Source organism: Buteo buteo, chromosome 18, assembly GCF_964188355.1.
Source record: "Buteo buteo chromosome 18, bButBut1.hap1.1, whole genome shotgun sequence".
Classification (NCBI taxonomy): domain Eukaryota; kingdom Metazoa; phylum Chordata; class Aves; order Accipitriformes; family Accipitridae; genus Buteo; species Buteo buteo.
The window spans coordinates 20782171-20802210 of NC_134188.1; the positions used below are offsets into that span (position 1 = coordinate 20782171).

The 20040-nt window shown below is 41.8% G+C and overlaps 1 protein-coding gene across 5 annotated transcripts in view; it reads left to right on the forward strand.

The window, feature by feature from the left end:
* Positions 1-19252, forward strand: part of NOX4 (NADPH oxidase 4) — a 120730-nt gene extending 101478 nt beyond the window's left edge. For all 5 annotated transcript variants that reach the window (XM_075050119.1, XM_075050117.1, XM_075050118.1 and 2 more), the window contains one exon: positions 4104-19252. In XM_075050119.1, coding sequence (XP_074906220.1) covers positions 4104-4224 — 121 coding nt within the window. In that variant the 3' untranslated portion in view covers positions 4225-19252. The remainder of the gene's footprint in view (positions 1-4103) is intronic.
* Positions 19253-20040: the final 788 nt, after the last annotated feature.

Below are 20040 nucleotides of genomic sequence, written 5' to 3' on the forward strand. Positions count from 1 at the left end.
CACCCCAAAGGCTGCTACAGAGGGACATCCCTAGTAGGATTCTCACATTGTGGAAATGAGTATCACTTAGAGAAGGGTTTTTAGTAAAGAACCATGGGGAAGAAAGGGAAATAGAGATGTCAGAGAAGCAAGTTGACTCTCTGGCTCAGAGTCCTCTGCGTGGGGGACTTTTGACCTTTTATGCTCCATTCTAATGTCTTTTTTGTTTAACTGTGTGAATGCGGTTTTAAAATACAAAATTGGTGAGGTTTCTGCCACTTTCTTACGAGGCTGTAAGTGCACATAATATAGATGAAGCTATTAGTAGTAGTCATCCTTGCTTTTTCTGTGCTTTCCATCGCATTACTCCTAATTAGACTTCAAGTACCATTTCCTCTGCATTTTCACATCAGGTCTGTAAATTGTGCCGCCATTTCCAAGCAAGGTGTCTTTCAGTACCTAAATAATGTTCTGACTCTTTTGATTATCCTGCAGCTTGCTAAGAGGTAGGCTTCCTCACCCTTTGTCACCCCTTTATCAGGGTTTATAGATACAGGTCTGTATCTATAGACATAGTTACATGTAACATGATAGACAGTAGTGCAACCTGTAACTCAGCTATCCCACAGAAACTTACCTGTTGTAGGTAAATATTCTTCCTATTTCCCTGGATGAGAAGGGAACTTTAGTATTTCTCTATAGTCCAATTCCTGGTCTCCTACTCACTTTATTTCAGTCCTTATTTCTCTGTAACTTTCCACCTAAATGACCCTGCTGCAATACGGAGGCCAAAAAAACAACCACCCCCAAAAAACCCAAACCAGGGCAACCAAGTTGTTTCCAACATCTGGGGCCAGCGTTCAGGCTTGCACATGTATTTGCAGTCATCCCCTTGGGCTTTTTCATGGGCAGCCGAGTATTTTCCACTTTTTATCTTGTGATCTTAGCAAAAGCCCTGCATAAATAAACACACAGCTGGCCAACCTCTCATCGGTTTAACCATCTGATTGGTTTGTGGTTTGTGAATTGTTGCTGTTGTTGCTGTTTGGGTCCCAAATAAGCAAAGTTGCGTTTGTAAGTGTCTGAGCTTTGCCAGACCTTCAGAGTGTGACATGGGACAACCCAGCATCAGGTTCCCGATTCTTGCTTCTGGATTAAGAGGAGCAGACGCGTGCCATCTACTGTTGATATTTTATATGACAGCCGCAGTCCCAACGGTGGGCGTTGGGACAGTTTATATAATAAATTACTGGTCTTGTTTTCCGTGCTCTCTTTTTGGGGATGGAGCAGCAGCCTTGTCCCTGTTCAGTGGTGTCCTGGATGAAAAGCTTACACCATGCCTTGGCTGCCCCACTTTCTCCTGAGGTCAAATGGACATGTGCTTTTTTCCAGATGGAGACTGACCTAGAAAAAGACATGAATATCTGTAGGAGAGAAGGGCGTGGAGCACCATGATATATTTCTCATGCACTGTAAAGGACAAACCTCTATCTAGGAATGAATGTGGGATTTAAAACTGGAACATTTTAAGTCCTGACTGTCCTCTCTAGGTAGCAAAGTATTTCACCTCTCCCTCACCTCCTGCTGTTCATAAAATGGATGTAAGAATACGTGCTGACCTACTCATCCCATAGGAACACCTGGGAGTTATTTGCTTAGTGCTCTGAATGAGTAAAATCCTATATTAATGTTTATAATCATTACAAAGAAAGGTCTATAACACATTTTCCCTAATTGTAAACGTGTTAATGGTATTTATAAAGATTTTCAGACATAGCACTACCTAGCTGCCTGATTTCATCTGAGCAACAAGGTGAGCAATTGACCCAGACAAGTGATAGACAATTAAAGCCCAGCAGCTCCGGGTAGTAGCGTGCTGCTCCAGGTAGTAGTGTGCTGCTCCGGGTAGTAGTGTGCTGCTCTGGGTAGTAGTGTGCTGCTCTGGGTAGTAGTGTGCTGCCTGCTGGTGTCACAGCAACGGGGCAGGAGCCGAGCGCAGCAGGGAGGAAGGTGTCTGCGAGCAGGGAATTGGGGGACGGAGGTGAGGGAGGATGTGGGATGTGAAGTGCGGGAGGTAGGTGGTACGTGGAGGGATGTCCAGGGCAGATGCTGATGGTGGGTATCCCGGGAAGAAAGTTTGAGAGCCTCTGGCTCACCGCATGGGGCAGTGGCTCGGCTGGGTTTCAGGAGACTTTTTTAGCCACGGGTCTGTTGTGTGACCTTAGGCAAATCATTTAACCTTTCTGTGATTCTGTTTACTAGCCAAAAATTCTGTATACCTTGGCAGGATGTTGCTGAGATGGGAATACATTAGCCGTATGTGCTGCTTAGACATGTCTGTGCTTTGGGGGCTATATATATTTAATAAAAGGGAGAGAGACAGGTGAACTCTTTGGGTTTTATTTATCAGTTGTCTGTACTAACTAGGCTAATGAAAAAAACCCAACCTTAATTCTCTCACTTAAATACACAGTAAAAGACAGATTCTTGCTGGCAGCTCATGCACCCTTTTTCTCCGCTGTGCACGGATTAGAGGGTGTTCGGAGTCTTCAGGTGCTGAGGAATCTTATTTGAGAGCAACGAGCAATAGCACTCTCATTAGTTCTTCAAATCCAGCCAACCAACACAACACCCCTTACCATTAAAAGGAGTACTGCCAGGATAGGAAAGTTTAATAGATATACATAAGGGTGAGAAAAGTACAAGTTATGAATATTTGCCATGGATTGTTATGAGAGATGATGCAGTTGAAGGCAATTAAAGTCATCGTTGTAAGGTGCCCGCACAAGAACACCATTGCGGTTACCTGCATAACTTTGTGATGCTTTTTAATGTTTGAGTCCTCAGTTGTACCACGCCAGTGTTGTTGTACGCTGATACAGCGTGGACTGCCATGCTATTCAAGTGCTGCCCAACATCAGGCACATACACTTGACGGTATGCATCAAAGATTTCTTCTTATATGCATTAGTTCCCTTCTCCCACCAAACACATACACCGGCAGCTTTAAGCTGTGCTTTTGATTATCCTGCGTGTGCCAGAATTTTTTCTGTTACATAGTTACTGGATAAAATACTGAAACAGTCCTGGAGGCAGGGACCAGAACTCAAGTCTCCAGCCTCTTGGTGAGTGCCGTAGATCACAATAGTTAAAGCCATGTTCCCTCTTGGGTGCTCTCTCTCCATCTCAGTAAATCTTTAAGATCTTTCTCTGTAGTGGCACAATTTCAGCAGGAAGGTGAAGAAATTTTTTTTTTTCATGATATAGAAGAGGCAGCACTGCATCCTCTTTCCCTTCTCCTTCATTTCCCTTCTCCTCATCTTTCAAAAAAAGGGAGATGATGAATATCATGAATGGCTCAGTCCCGCTGTTGTGGATGTGTCCTGTTCTGATGCTGGCTACTGTTCTGAGCCCTTAAATGCTGTATGACTGCGAGTCTGACTTGGCAGCCTGTGCTTAAGGTGAACAGAGAGCAAAGAGCTGTTGTCAGCGGAGTGGTGTGAATGAAAAAGTCAGGTTAACTAATGAACTTGGGCTGGTAGCTGTGGATGATGAACAAGGATCATATTCTGTGTTTAGCGTTTCATAAGAATTTCCGATACAGCTGTTTAAAGAAAGATTGCATGCTAATATGAAACTAAAGCGGTAAAATTACTCTGCTGCTGCCAGAAATAATCAGGGGTTAGTAGTGCTCTGGTTTCATTAGTGTAATGAATCACCATTTGTGACTAGATCTCCTGCTGGTGTAAATCACGAGTTACACTAATGAAGTCATTATGGTGAGACACATTTTTAACAAAAAAAGTGATAAATTGTGGAAGAAATTAGAGTGGGAAGTAGGAATTTTTCATCACTTGGTATCTTGAGACTAAGATGAGGCGCTTTTTTCTAAGAGTTGTCTTAGTCAAGTAAGTAATAAGGCTTGTTGTGGGGATACTTGGGAGAGATCTGGTGGCTTCAGTAATACTAACTCCATGAGCTAGTGAGCTGTTCCCACCTTAAAATCTACACATAGTTGGCTTACATATAATACAGTGAGGCCAGGATCCAATTCTGTCTATCATTAGAAGTTACTGTTTATTTGCAGTGTCATAACTTTTTTCTTTTTTTTTTTTTTTTAACAGGAAGACCATTGGAGTTTTCTGTTGTGGACCAAGCAAAATCTCTAAGATACTTCATAAACTGAGCAACAGCAGCAACTCCTATGGGACAAGGTTTGAGTATAATAAAGAATCCTTCAGCTGAAAGTCTGTTGGAATAGCAAGACTCTCTAGAAGATAAAAGTGCAATTTTTTGTTTGTACAACTTAAAAGTTCAGCTGTGTTTTAAGCAGACAGAAATGTACCAAAGAATAGCACATATTTTCTTATTTATGATTATTTAAGACTTTGGAAAATGATGGATGCAGCAGTATACCAACAAATAATAAGTGTTTATGTTCAAACCCAAATGCACTTGCACAGTATTTGTGGCGGCAGTGATTCTTTGGAGTTGATTCTGTTAATTAGAAAGTACAGAAGCTGGGGAGAGACACAATTGCTTTAAAAGCTGATGGAAGAAGAATCTGTGGAATGTTTGAACTTCTTCCACTTCAGTCCTCTGAAGCTGGATCAGTAAACCAAAACCCAGGTTAATCCAAATGATAAAACATTGTGTATTACAAAGACTATTGCTTTTGTTGGTATACAAATCTCATGGCTTTGGGGTGGAAACACTCCATATTAAAGATTTTATATACTGCAGAATTGGGATTCTGTATTTAAAAATGTAGAGTGTTGCTCTCGCTAGTCTACTTCTGTAATGGATGTGAGTATTTCCACCCTGAATGGGAGGGTGGAATATGGGGAAAGATGTAAGTTAACCTATGGAAAAGTGAGCACAACTGCGTAGCACCTGTGGGCAGACTCCACTGTGATGTAAATCACAGCCTTTTGGCAAGCAAATGGCTGTATGGGGAGAACTCTCTGTCTTGCATCGATTCAGCATTCAGTGAGTTTGCAAAATAAGTGTGATTTATGCAGCCAGAAAGATGGAGCAAGAAAAGCGATTAACGGGAGCAAACAGGATATGATGTTTTATTATACTACATGTTCAACGTGGAAGTTGCACTCACTCTGCACTCACATGCCCTGAATGTCAAATTCTTAAGCATTCAGATGCTCTTACTGATTATTTTACAACGCAGTGGGTTGAAATCCAATTTTAGAGGTCCCAGAGTATGTTTGGCTGACTGTGATCCTTTGAGTACCTTCCCTAGAGACACACTTGTTTGCACTGATGTCACTGAAAGCAGGATCGGGCCAGATCTACAGCAGAGTAAGAATGAAGCCCTCATTACTGTGCCTCTTTGCATCATGTGTGCAGATAGGAACCTTGCAGGAGCCGCGGTATGGTTTCAGTGTGTTCCAAAGGGGAGGATCTGAAACATCCAAATTTAAGCTTTCCTTCCCTTCTCCTCCCCACAGCTGTTTTCCACTCTGCTCGTAGTTGCCATGGAAAGGCTAGAGGTTGAAACAGGCTCTTTATAACTTTTTGGTTCTGAGGAACAACTTTTCTTTCCTCCATCCAATAGCCAATCCAACTTCCTTTGTGTCTTCTTTACCACCTTTTCCTTATTTTGCTGAGATGAGAGAATTTACACAGGAGTCAGACAGTTAGCTGGCATAAATAGGCATCGTTCTAGTGCATCTTAGTAGAGCAGCATCACTTTGCACATGCTGAAAACCTGCTCCTTATTCTCCAGCAGAAGCTTGGGAGCAATACCCCGTGGCATTTGCAGCACACCCCAGCGTAAGATAGCTCAGCATCTCTCATGTCTGTGCTTCACCTGTATTTAGCACAGTGCATTTGATTTGGTTTACATCTTTCCAATGAAGACCTTTTTTATTCTGGTAGGAAAGACACTAACTTTCAGCTCACAACACAAACTCTGTACAGGGGTCTACAAGTATCAGTGTCAGTGTTCAGAGGGAAGCATTTTTCTAGTAAGTGGTGTATAGGCGTGTTGTATGTGTAACTAGTGAAAATGAGTTTAGTCTGTGCCTTGGCAGCTTCTGCTCAGGAGTTGCCCTCAGTGGAGCAGCAGGGCAGGGCTGCAACAGCGAAGGCACGTGGGGACATGTTCCTCAGTGTCTGGAGTTTGCACTGAAGGTTTTACCTCTGGCTTTGCCCAATTTGTAATTCAGGGTGGAAGGAAAGAGCCAGAGTTGGACGTATTCCTACTGATGAGAATTCTCAAAGTAGCCTAGAGGAGAGAAGCCAAAATAGAAATGCAGTGTGAGGTGGAAGCCTACAATGCAGCTACTGATTTTCTTTTTTTTTTTTTGAGGCTGGAAGGATCATTATTTTCCCATTGGATCTCATTCATCCATCACTGTAAAACTGAAGGTATGCAGCAAAGGATTAGATCCTTTTTAATCATTAAGATTTACTTCTAATACTGCCTGCATGGGTTTAATTATAAACATAACACTGATGGCAAAATGCATAGATATTGGATATTGCTGATACTGCAGGCTTTTTTGTTTGCTGGCAGTTAGCTTAAAGCATGATTAAAATCATGACTGCATCTATTAACCACAACCAGACAGTGATCTTTTTCCACTTGTTTTAGGATCTAGTATCTAATGTTTTTTAAATATGGTTTAGAGTCATCTAATCACGGTGTTTTTTGTGGTTTCACATCTCCTCTCTGATAGATATTGGTTCCATTACCATATAATGAGCAGCTAGTTTAGTAGTTAGCTCTGTGCTAAAACAGATTATATGTTCTGGCTCAGCTCCTATATAGGTAGCGCTTTATAATTAAAATAGTAATATTAGTACTGCGCTCTTGTTCTGCATTGTAGCAGGAGCTGATGCAGCGTGTAGGCATATTAAATGCCTGTTGTTACATTAGGCAGTGCTGTCAGGGCAAGAATAAGCAGAGCCAGGGACTCCTCTTTCTGCCTTCGTCCTGTACCAACCTCAGCTGACCACTTGTAAAACAGGCTTGGGACTGTCGACCTTTCTGGAGTGTTGTGAGGCTTAATTAATGTTTGAGGATCACTTCAGTGCACCTGCAGTGAAAAGATCTGTCTAATTGCTGTGCAACTGTATTCGTGTTTTATTTTGTGTAAACCTTTCTATTGCTGATATGACTAATTGCTAGACCAGGTGAGGAAGAGTTTGGGGAAAGGCTAAAAGCCTCAGTTGCTTTTTTTCCTTTTCCTTGAGCTATGCTTTTTAGAGGAGCGAAAAGTTTAAGGGTTAGCGACTGTGACTTGGCTTCAGGAGTGGCAGACGTTATGATAAACATGGTCTTTCTACAGGCTGCATTGTCCTTGCTGCTTCTGAGTGTGTCGCCAGCTTGCAAAACTGAGCCGAGCCCTCTTTTAAGCTCCATAGCTTTTTTATCTGTGAGCCAAGTGTATGTGAAAATACAACTCCATGCCAGAAAAGTAAGTGAAGGCTGACAGCACTTAATTCCACATTTTCAGATCAACCGGATTTACGTAATTGAACATCTTTACTCTTTAAACTGAGTCCTGTAAGTCAGTCTGTCATAAGTGTCCTGCTGGCAGGGGAAGGATCCCCCCATGTCTTCTGCCACTTCTCGCTCAGTCTGTCACAAAACTGCAGACCCCTCGGTGTTTGCTCAGCAGGAGCTTTGTGTTATATTCATGATAAATGTTTCAGGACTTTTCTTTAGCCTAAGAATGTTTTCATGCCATGGTGGAAACCAAGCCCTTCCCCTGCAATGAGAATCCAGCCCTCATACAGCAGTGTGAGACTCGGGGCTTTACACAGCTAACAGCTGGATTAATCAGATTTACCGGAGAAATCCTATTCCCATGGCACTGAGATTACTTGTGTGAGTAAATGTTCACTGCCATAGCAAAGGACTGCAGAGCAAGCCCTGATGGAGCATGGGAAGGGCTGATGAGGAGTGACCTTCACCTCTGAAGTCTGCAGGACAGCCTGTCCCTCCACGATGGTTATTCCAGCCCTGATTTGGAGCAACGCTTCCCTGTTTCAGCATATGGTTCTAATATCATGTGATTTCTTCCCTGGTCTTTTATCTGCTTTTCTAGGAGACAGGACTGAAAGGAGTATGAGAGATCACAACGTCCAGCCTTGGACCTGGGCTGGGGAGAGGACACCAGTGCGTAGCCCAAACACCTAGCTGGTGACTGCACTGCTTAGGATAGAAAGTTTAAGCCAAATCCGTTTTTCTGCAAAACGCTGATTGTTTTGCCACAACAGACTAGAGAACAGTTGCTGTAAAGGGAAAAGAGATAAACCCAACCCTCTCTCTGTTTGAAGACTCCTGCCCACACAAGCCCGATGTGAATATGTGTATGAAAGCACTGCACACATTCAGCTTCCACTGCATCCCGATCGTGGACTTACTCCCTCAGCACTGAATCCCCATCGTTTTCTTTGGTTGCAGATCTTCACCTCTCTTGTTAGCAGATGTGCCTTGCAGGTGAGAGAAGTACTACATATACTTGCATCTGTGCACAGTCTGATATAAGCAAGGAGTAACCTGTGAGCACACTTTGCAGCCAGTGCAAGCAAGTGCAGAGTCGTCCCTTTGCTTCTAATACTTCTAGCGCGTGAGTGAGAAAGTGATTTGGAGCTGGCTGAGAAGGGGCAGATGATAATATGAGTGGCAGACCAGCCGTGTTGGGAACAGTAATTCAGCTATAACGGCCTAACAGAGCAGAAAAGTAATGGTTTGGTAAGACATTTGCTTTTAGAACAGCAGCCTAAGAGAAAAGCCTCTATGCAACACTAACGCACCAGGTTATAGTTTCAAACTACAAGACATTGCTTAGAGAAGCAGGCAGGAGTCGAACTAGTCATTGCCTGTAGCAGTTCAAGCCCTGTAAGTCAGAGAAGAGACATAGTTACTAAAATGCAATGTTTACTTTTTTAAAAAATAAAAGGGCTTCTAGGGAGATTAATTTTCACTTCAGCTTGGCAATCATTTCATAAACACACCAGCATGATTTAAGACAAGCTGAATCTGTTCTTCTCTGGATTATGCATCTAATTTGTCTGCAGATTTCCCACCCCTCACAAATAAAACTGTTTTTTATTGTTTTAACAAAGAGGATTTAACAGCAAGGTTTAATCAAAATGCCACTGGTGCCTGTGCTGAACTGAGCTTTTCTGCAATGCATGTACATTTTTCAGGGATATATATAATACATCTGATGACTCAACTGTGAGCAGTGATTTGGGGATTGCATCCTCTCTGCTACCGGTGTAGTTCATTAAGGCCACTATAGTGATGCACTGGTGAAATGCATGGAGCTGAAATGACACTATTCATTCCCATAAAGAGCCTGATATGTTAGTGCCACTTCTAAGCATAGCAAATCCCAGAAACTCTGGAATTTCCTTTGTAGATGCAGTAGATTAATTAGCCAGCATCTTTTAGGGTTGAACCCCGAGTCCTCTGCTGGACTGACATGTATAATGAATGCTCTTGCACAAAAGTTTTGAGCAACAAATGCTGCTCCTTAAAGCGCTGGAGGAGTATTTGTGAAGGTTTAGTATCCTGCTAGTTGTATTACCCATGTTGTAAGAGGGATCTGTTTCGGTACCGTGGAATGCTGTGCACTTTCTCTGAGGTTATGAATATCTCCATGCTTGCAGTGGACACTCAAGGTTTGCCGAGCCTGAAGTGTTATGTTTTCTAGAAAGATCATATTTGTAAGAGGCAGCTGCTGGCACTGTACTAACAGCAGTGGATCTGTCCCATTAGTACAGGGCACGGAGAGAAAGCTGGAGAAAGCCACCCATCCCAATTATAGATTGCCTCTTAAAAAGCCCTTGGATTTCTGAGAATGTCAGACCTTACAAAAATATTTACATGCTGTCTGCTCCTTCCGGGCAAAGCCTGTCTATCCCACAGTCCAAAATCTGCACTTTCTTCCTAATGATCTGTACTGTTACACCAGGAGGGGGAAGCCAAGAGTAGCTCCTGAAGCTTCAACTGCTGTCAACTGAGGAGCAAACCAAGAAGGGCAGGAGAGCGTGATGAATGCCAGCAATGAACAGGGTGAAATATTTTGAACCTGGGAGCAAAGGGGAAGGAGTGAGACATTTTTCCTGGCTCCTCAATTCTAGAAATTACAAGCAAGCCCCTTTTTCTGGATGTGGATACAAAGTCTCCGTGGGATTTGGGAACTAATATGTGCAAAGACATTGCATTTCTGTGCACAACTTGGTGGTAGAGCACATAAGAGAACTAGTATATTTTAGTAAACACCTTGGAAATAAGCAATTTGTTTGCAATAAGTCCACCATTGACTCTTTCTAGTTAACCTGTTTCAAAAAAACATCTACTTCTGTTTTGCAGCTTTGGGGTTGGGAATGGCTTTACCTGTTAACTTCTTTTCACCAAAATACTGAAGCGTGTAGTTGTCTGTGCTAGCTGTAAGTAGCTTTGGCAGTTGACTAAATAAATTCTGTGTTCGTTGCTGCTGACCCTAGGTGAGGACAGCCTTGAGGATGAGAAGCAGTGTTACATAAATGTCTAGTGTACATAGCAACACTGAGAAGAGAGACGCTGCTGCATTGCTTTTGGTGCACCAGTCACACATTAAAATTCTGTCATTGCAAGGTCGTGTTGCTCATCTCATACTCTACAACCCTGGGGAAGAAATTTGGATGAGAGGTGGGGGAGGAAAAGGGAAAACTTCCTCCTTGTGCTGTAACCAAGAATATATTCATCGACAGCAGGGCATTTCTTTCAATTTCAAAAAAGCATGTCATTTCTTTTTCAGGGATAACAGATTCTCTCCTGGTGCTGTATAGTGGTGTTTGCATGTTAGAAATGTAACACAGTGATAACGGGTTGCTTCTGAATTGAATAAATAACGCCTCTGAACCTTTTCTTCTCCCTTTAATAATCCGAGAGAAATGCAAAATACCAGAGAGCGTATAGAGTGGACTGTGTCCTGAGATGCACTCAGTGCAGCGTGGTTAGGAATGCTTTACAGAAACTCTGCAAGCTGCTGGGAAGAGGCGAGGTTTAAGGCAAAGAACAAAACAACTGTTTTAAGGAGAAATAGAGCAGTGATACATTGTCTGTAGTCAGAAGCGGGCCATGTCACAACACTGGCCATCACGTCTGAATGATGCTGAGTCAGAGCCTATCCTAAAGGTACACTTTGGCATCGGGGAAAGTCGAGGGCTCTCGGATTAAGTCTGCAACGTGAGATGAAAGCAGGTTTAAATGCAGCCGGGTGAGCCACCTGCGTGCACTTTCCAGCTTGGAGCTCAGACCTGTCATATCCCAGGGTGAATTGTGTAGACAACGAGCTGGTCTGACTCTGGAGTGCGGTCTCAGTTGTGTGGTTAGCTGAGGGTATGGACATACCCTTGGTATTTCTGTAGCTTTGTAGAAGCGTGTTGTTCAGGAACTGGGGAGCAGGGTATGTTACTGTACCTCATTAGGCGTTAGATGCCTGAAAGCATGAAAGATGAGGATGGTGAACGCCAGCTTCCACTGACAACTGAATATAAGCTGCCCATACTTGCACTAGTGTTGATGAGGAATAAATGGCAAAATCTCTGCAGAGAAGATACAAGTGCTGCGTTTTTCCTTTATTGTGTCAGAACAACATAAATAACTGTTAAAAAATATTTGATAACAATGTGAAGATTCACCTACGGCATTATTCTTTCTGATTGCTTAAGTACTTGTAACTGTTTGATATACGCTTTTTGAGAAAAACATAGTGTCCCCAAGCAGAGCTTAAAAACATGGCTGAGATGCAACTTGGCAAAAGGTCTCCACCTGATAGTGAAGTATCATTGTCTCCTGGAGCTGGATGCATTGGTGCTTTCATTAATCTCAGTCTGCTCCCTCTCCGTGGAAGATTAGTGGGAGCTGAGCTTTCAGATCCATCTCATCCTTTCTATATACCCTCAGCCTTTATTCGGAGATGTGCTTTAACCCTTGGTTCACTGGAAACAGCCTCATCCATGCGTCACATAGCCCTTCTTTTCTGCGCTCTCTCCCTCCACAGCACATGTTGTGCCAAGAGGTTTCTCCCACCCTCTGCTTCCCTTAACTCAGGAAAATGCCAATTTGGGAAATGCAGAGGTCCTCAATTTTAATCGGCATGCATCAGCCTTTATAACGCTCCTAATGCACCCAAACCAACAGGGGGTTTGTAGTCACTTTGATGAGCTTTAGTGTACTGATGGGTTGCAGCATCCTACTCCTGGAGATGCTTTTTAGAATGAGAGGAGGGGCAGTGCCACAAGGACAGCTGTGTACAAATTGGGGAAAACTCATAATAGCAAAGATTATGTCATCTTCTGAATGAGAATCCAGGATTTGGTTTTGTGAAAGTCAGATCTTTTGTGGCCATCACTGAAATTAAGTCCCATTTCTGCTTTCGCACGTAGGCATTGCAGGACAGCGGGCAGTGATGGAAAGGGTTGCTTTTTTCAACTACATTCTCTATTTCCTTACAGCCCCTAGTTTATCAACTGCATATAAATTCCTCCTTTCACTGATTAAATATTTCCTCGCCTGGTTTCTTTGCTTCAGGGAGCTTGAGAGCTCATTGTTTATAAAGGGAAAGAAGAAGGATTGTGCTGTTAAGCAGACAACTCCCAACACATATGTTCTGCTCTGCATCTTTGAGAAGGAGGCACTGATGCTGCTGCAACTGCAGGAGGGCAGAGCTTTCACTGAGCTTCAGATGTGACCAAGACCCTCTTCCAGGATTCCTCTGTCGATGAAGCTCTGGGCTTATTAGTTAGCTTTTTCTGAAACAAGTAGCCTTAGCGCATACGTGCCGGGTTGTGAAACCCTAAATCCCACTGAGTTTTTCTCTCCCTGTGTTCCTTCTAATGTGCCTTGCAAGGGCACATTTGATGAAGCACATTTGGGTAAGAAATGGTTCCCTTGGTCTGTGATGGCTGAGGAGAAAAGTCATAATTCTGACATTTTTCCTCAAACTAATGTCCGAAAAGATATTTTGACTGGACCAGCTGTATTAGTTCCGTAATGTGCATATGGGATTTTTTCATGTTCTATGGTTTTACATTGTTTAAATATATTTTCATTTCAGATCAAAAAAGCAGAACAAAAAAAACCCCAAACATCTTTTTACTTGGGCGAACATCTTTAGCATGTCCAAAACATGTCTGTTTTAAAAAAATTCCTCCAAGACGCTTAGAAGGAGAGTGGAAACCAGCTGGAAAAAAATATTGTTTTCTAATGGCAAAGCATTCTTCAGGTTTTTTTCTTTCCAACTTTCATCAGTGAAAAGTACTGTTCAAACTAAGCAATACTACCACAGTCTGAGCTTCGACAAGTGAAAAATCTTTCTTTTAAAGCAAAGCATCTCTCTAGGACCATGTCTGCACTGTCAGCTGAACCTTCAAGGCAATGTCTGCGGCAGATCTAGACTTGGGTCGCTCCAGAACTTGAGCCCAAAGGCTGAGCCGGCCGCTGGAGGCTCGATGGGCTCTTGGGCGCACACCAGCCCTCGGGTGAGAGCTGTGTGTACTGAGGGCAGGGGGCTTGTTGGGCATTTAGCTTTCTTTAGCCACAGCTTACCTTACTTCATAATGGTTTTCTGAAGTGATGAGGATATCGAGTTAGGAATTATTTCAGAAAGGGAGAAGGCAAATGATCGATTTTTATCTCGCTTTAGATGGTTATGTGGGACTCATAGGCCATGTGAGAATTTGACATGGTAAATGTCCAAGAACTGGGCACACTGGTACGAGCGTGGGTATCCTGAAAAGACCTTAGCCTGTGATCCCACTAGTCAAAGGACTTCTTTGAACCGGAGTGCTGCACAGACAGAAAATAATTAATCAAAATCTAGTCTCACGAAAGAAGATGCGAACCCCAGACGAAATTGTTGCCATCCCTAAAATCTGGAAAAAGCAATAAACTAAGTTCAACTTTCCGATTTTTCTTCTGAGAAATAAGCCTTGGAAGTAGTTATTTCCAGTTAACATGCATAATGTGATAGAAAAAATTAATGCCCTGTTTTTTCTGTAGTTGCAGGTCTTGACTTTTTCACTACAGACCACATTCTTCCTTCACTCTTTCCTGTCCCGAGAGAGAGGCCATAAAATTTGTTCTAAATTTCCAATTCTGTAATTATATATTTTTTCCACTAGAGCTGAAATAATGTATTAAAAAGGAAGGTGGCATTTACGTTTTTATCTCTATACAATGTGCAAGATAACCATTTTGGAAAGTACTAGCATAAATGTCCACAATTTTGAGTACGCAATGTTCTTTTCAGAGATGCCTGTTTACATTAATGTAATTTCAATCTCTTCTTATGTTTTTATAGATCAGGATGTGGTACAATTCTTTGAAGAGAAATGGCTGCTTAGTTTCCAAGTGGAACAGAAAGCAGAATTTGGTCTTGAACTTCCGTTTTTAATTTTTTCCTCCAGGCTTGACTTTTAGAAAAAGAACAGTACTTACTGGGTTTGTGCCCATAACAAGTCACACTTTTGTCATATGAAACAGCCCATTTTGTAGCTTCAGCTTGCTGCCCCCCAACACAACAGAGGAATTATATTTCACTGGCTGAAAGGATTTAAATAGGTCACTATTGTAACTGCATGCCTCGTAAACCTTCAAAGAGTAAGCAGTAAGCTTTTCGACTCTGTTAGTTCCCATCAAATGAAGCAAAGGTTTTACCAGCTAGCTGTATAATAAGGCAGAGCTAGAAAATTGATTATAAAAAAAGCTTTGGGATTTTCTTTTTCTTCTCTTGCTTTTTCCTGAGTCCTTTGGGGTTTTTTCTTCTCTTTTTCCTGGGTCATGTGCAGAAATCTTTTCCTATAGTGTCCCTTTCTTAATATTACAGTGTTGTGCGGGTAGATGCAAACCATTGGCTAAAAAAAGGTTCAGACTGGGAGAAATACTAGGCTTTATCCTATGGTCTTCCGGAGTTTCCCTACAAACCAGTCACTCTGCTTAGGATTTTCAGGGTGACATGAAGAATTCAAGTTCACTGGGGTTTTGATACCCAACTGCATTAAGCTTCTTTATAAAATCCCATGTTCTTTTTGCCTACCTGCAAAATGGGGACTGCCACACCTGAAAAGAGTTTTATGGGTTTGCCTGGCAAAGATTCCTTCATTTCATATTTGTTTAGTTAAATTGCAAAATCCTGGTTGCAGTGTGGAAAGGATGCTTCTTTCCAAAAACACTACACTGAATTAGCTATTTTATCTTAATGGCAATCCTGACAAGTAAAGTATTTGGCTGCTGAGTTCTGTTGCTGTTCAGATGTTATTTTTACATTCTGTTATATTAGCAGGATGCCCTAACGTGAGTTTATGTCTCTTATTGTATTTGACAAAGCACCATACATTTATTCATCATGTAATTATGGCACTGTACTCTCAAGGTATTTACTTTACAGGAAGCTTCGTGACTTTGGAATAAACAACCATTCCAAGACTGAGCAAAACATGGTTGAGTTGCTGTTTGTGACCTGCTTTTAATTAATGACATACTGCTTTAATAGTGGAAGCATTGTGTATGTGCATATGTGCGTATGTATTACTGCTGGCAGGGGAGGCTGGGATTTCACTGCTTAAACAGAGGCTCTAATACTGTTTGAGTTGCCCTAAACTAGCTGAAACATCCACACAGGGTTGGCAGATATGCTACAGGAGACCCAGGATCCTCTGGAACGACAGCAGGAGGCTGGGTAGGATACCCAAAGTACAAAAATTCTACTAGGCACCCTTGTTTAGCCACCCAGAGTCATGTTCTGACTTAAAACAGTAGGCATATGCTTACTTCATATGCCACCTCTTGAAATTTCTGATAAATCCAGACCATTCGAAAATAGGGACTGTGCCAAATATATTCTGTTTTTATCTTCAACTATGAGGCCATCTCAGAAGCAGAATAAAGTTGTCTCATTCTCATACACAGTCACCCCACCGCTGGAACTTAGAAGACCAGTCCACTGCGCTCTGCGTATCTTTGTCATGTAGAGCACAGGGGGAACAGAAGACAGCACCTGCCTGACCCTAACCCACCGAAATCAATGATGAACACAGTTTTCCTCCCATACCAGAAGTGTGTAGAAATCCTTCCTACTTAAGATGAGCACTTGAGAGCCTGACTGAGGGAAACATGATCTCTACCAAACTATTTCACCTTGTGTTTTATCTGAAGCACATGCTCAGACCATACTGCTTTTGATAGCTCTTAATGGAGAGCTAATGTTTTATTATGATCTTCAAGTCACTGCTGATTCTACAGCAAATCTGAAACAATTTTTTTAAAACTCATAATCCACGTCCCAGTAATGTGGTTGGGGTCTTTCTGGTGCAGACCAAAGCACCCACTCGATCTCTCTGCAAGACATTGAATGTCCTGGTGGCCATCCACCTAATCATTTCTGCATTTGGCAGGGTTGTGGTTTTTTAGGAAAATTATATGTGAAACATGGATTAATACAAGTTTGCAGACTTCTCTGGGATTTTTCAGAATTGCTATCAAAAGTTCTGGTTAATTATTTATTTTTGAGAAGTAAGGATACACAATTAAACTGCATAAATTAATTCCAAGGTTCTATTTTTTGCTTTCTCATTCCAGAGTGGTGTCAATATAATGATGGCAAAAGGTTTCATCCCTCTGGAATGAGGAGTTTAACTGCAGCAAGGTGAAAGAAAGCCACCCCTGTATATTCCTTCTCATTTATTTTTAGTTGTTAGGTTAAAAACATGTAGAGAAAGTTAACATCTCCACTTCAGAGAAGTTCCTGAGCTGTGGAAATGTTAAAGGTGTTTATTTATAGTTAGCACAAGGTCAGTGACATGCTGGGCAGAGCTATCAGAGGAAAAATTGAAACTTTCAAAAATTATTATGGTGTTTTTCATTAAGAAGAATATCCTTTCCCACTCACCTTCCCCTGGCCAACTAATGAGGTTTGGCAAAATATGTTTTGGCTCATGAGCGTTGATATTTCGCCTGATATTTGGAGAGGTTTTATGGGAAACAATACATTTCGCAAATGCATTTGATCAGGAGGGCAATTGTATTGTTCATACAAGAAGAGTAGGGGAAGGGGAGGACAAAAATTGGGGGGGCTATTTATTTTGACAAAACCTGGCTAAAAATGCTGAAGCAGATAAGAAACTCTCCTTACACTGAGCAGCAAGCAAAGTATTGCAGTCTGCTGCTTTCCTTAGCAGAAGAGAAAAACCGTGCTTCTTCCTCAGCGCTGTGTCGGCATCATTGATCATGATAAATTCTTGATAACAAGGTGAGCAGAAGGGTGGGCAATGGCAGGCAAAGACTGCTCCTGCTAATAGATGAGCTTTTCTAGAGAGAAAAACAGCAGCCGTGGGCTGAACAGCAGCTGCCTGCCCAATCCAGGCACCAACCTCTCCTGAATTTCAGTTATTTAATGAACCAAATCTAAAGTAAATGAACACCTTTCTCACATAATCAGTGGGGAGATGTGAAAGCCTTTGAAGACCTCCAGGGAGATCTGGTTTACCTGACTTGGATTTTTGTGTTTCAGCATGCAAAATCTGTTTCAAAAGCTTCTTTTTCCCTCCGTTGATGTTATAAGGAACATACTCATCTGTTTGGAGATCGCGGCACATTATGGTCTGCAAATGCGGGTGCTCGTTAGGTGTGAACTGTCTCTCCTGTCCTAGAATATCTCAGCTGGAGAACAACCTGAAAAAGCACCACGTGTTACAAAATTGAGACTATCTGAGGAGCACACATAGGTGGTTCCTTACCTGTTCCAGATTCTGAGTTCTGGGGTAAAAGCATTGGTACCCCATTGCTGGTCCCACCAGCCTCCTGAAAGCTGGGGAGCAGCCGTGCAAACCAGTTAAAGCCTCGTTCAGTGCAGGGAACCTGATGCTTGGCCTTAAATGTGCCCTAAAGTTCATTGCAGCCACGTGGATGTGACGGGAGGGCCAAAGAGTAGCACACTGGAATAATTTCTAATCAGTGCAACTTGGATGGTTTCTCCTGAAAACCCATCATCATTTTTGTATGCGAGGTGACTTAAAATAATCTGTATTTCTCATCCATTTCCCTTTTCCAACTCCTCCCAAATTTAATTCTCATGAATTTAATGGATCCATGATTTATCATTACTCTTTCTGGTGTCTTGTTTAGCATATGCATAAGCATTAGACTGAGCTTAATAGCAGTGCTCTTTCTAATTTGAAATTTTGCATTGTGGACTGATGACTGATGGTCTGAATAACCAACAACTTGTCCTGTCTCCCTCCCCAAAACCGTTCTTCTGGCTTTCCTGAAAATTAATTTTGTTAGCCCAAAGTTTTTGATCTTTCTACAGATTAATTTTCCAAATGAGCCTTCCTGTAACTTTTTAGAGTAGTATGTCTCCTTGTAGGAGAATGTCACGTTAATTATGGTGACTGCAGTGATTCCCCAATCTGTCATCTGTACCCAGACCGCTAAACAATTTCTAAAGTGATAGCCTCCCTGCAGACATCTCTGGAGCTCTAGAGTGCCATGGCTCCTAGGATAAGACAAGAGGCCGTAATTTTTAAGTCTTGGTGTCTAGACTTGTGGATTTAAACATATTTGTTCCACCGAAAGGGAAAAGTCTTTCTGGCTAGAAGTGATCTGATTTTCCGAAGTGACAAGCACCTTTTCTGGTAGCAGTAGGGAAGACAGAAATGCCTCATTTTCATTTAGGCGCTCAAATGAGAGTTGTCAAGAGGCTGATTCTCCCTGAATGTTAATAGGAGGTTGATGCTTTGAAAGTCAACCCTCTGGATTAAATACTTGGGACCACAGACTGTAGAATTAAAAGACTAAAATGAATTTTAAAGTAGCGTCTCAAGTCGATAATGGTGTAAAAGGGGACATGGAGCCTGGATTCTCTGGTGGTCTGTATCTTCCATGGTCACTGTGGCATTAATTGACAAGATCAAAATTGTGACTTGACAAATCATATATTCACTTGCTCTTGATATAAGTGTCTGTAATGTCATCCAGATGAAAGGGGAGCTGGAAAAAGAGTCCTTACAGGGCTTGTCTACACACATATACATACATGTTGTACAAATTTTATTACTATAGTAAGAATACAGTTATATACCACCTCTGTTGCCATGAGTATATGTATTTTGCTATCAGCTAATGGCTGTAGCTCTGTCACTCCGGGATGTGTGTTATGCTTCAGTTAAAAAAAAAAATAAATCACATTTTCTCATAATTACACCAATAAATAATTTTGTATACAGACACTGTCATGATCTTGGTCATTTGGTATTTTTCCAACTATCTAACCATGTATATATTTCATTCTATACAGCCACGTCATCTGACAATGAAATCAGTCCATAGTAAAATTAGCAGAGCACCATTAATGGACCAGTATTTTCCAGCCTGCCAATCTCCCAGTAAATTTATGAGAAGATTGTCAAGGCCTTCTAGTTCTCATTAGCTGATCTTCCTGACATGTTCAGCTCTGTGACAAAATAGCCAGCACATTTTTGTAATGTTCTTGTCTTTGCATGAAGGGGTCACATGCAAAGAACTTAAGCTTTTAGCACTTCTCCCAGAAATATATTTTCTTCTGTGGTAACATATGGACTATTTATTTGCAGTAGCTTCCACAAAGGAATGAAGGTGAGTAATGACATTAATGTTGTAGAAAAACTCATCAGCATCAGTCACTGGTGGGGAAAAACAGAATCTGATTACAAGGAGGGTTGTATTGGTATGCAAGGCAAGGAAAGCCTGGTGCGTGGCTCTGCCCTAAGAGTTAAAAGGCTCTGCAGACTACTTACCTGTATTCATATTTATGGCACTGTTTTCAGAAGTGCTTGCAAAGATGTACAGCAGTTTGAAAACGTAGCACAGTGAAATGGTTGTGCTTAAATTTTTCAAGAAGCAATTCTAACCAGAAACACTTTAACATTCTTATGATTGCAGGAAAATGTATGAAAATCTGTCTACAATATGTAATTGACCTGAAAATACCTTATTTGCTTATTACTGCCTGAGCACGTTTCTTTTACTAGCAAACAACGAGGAAAAACAGGGAGGTGGTT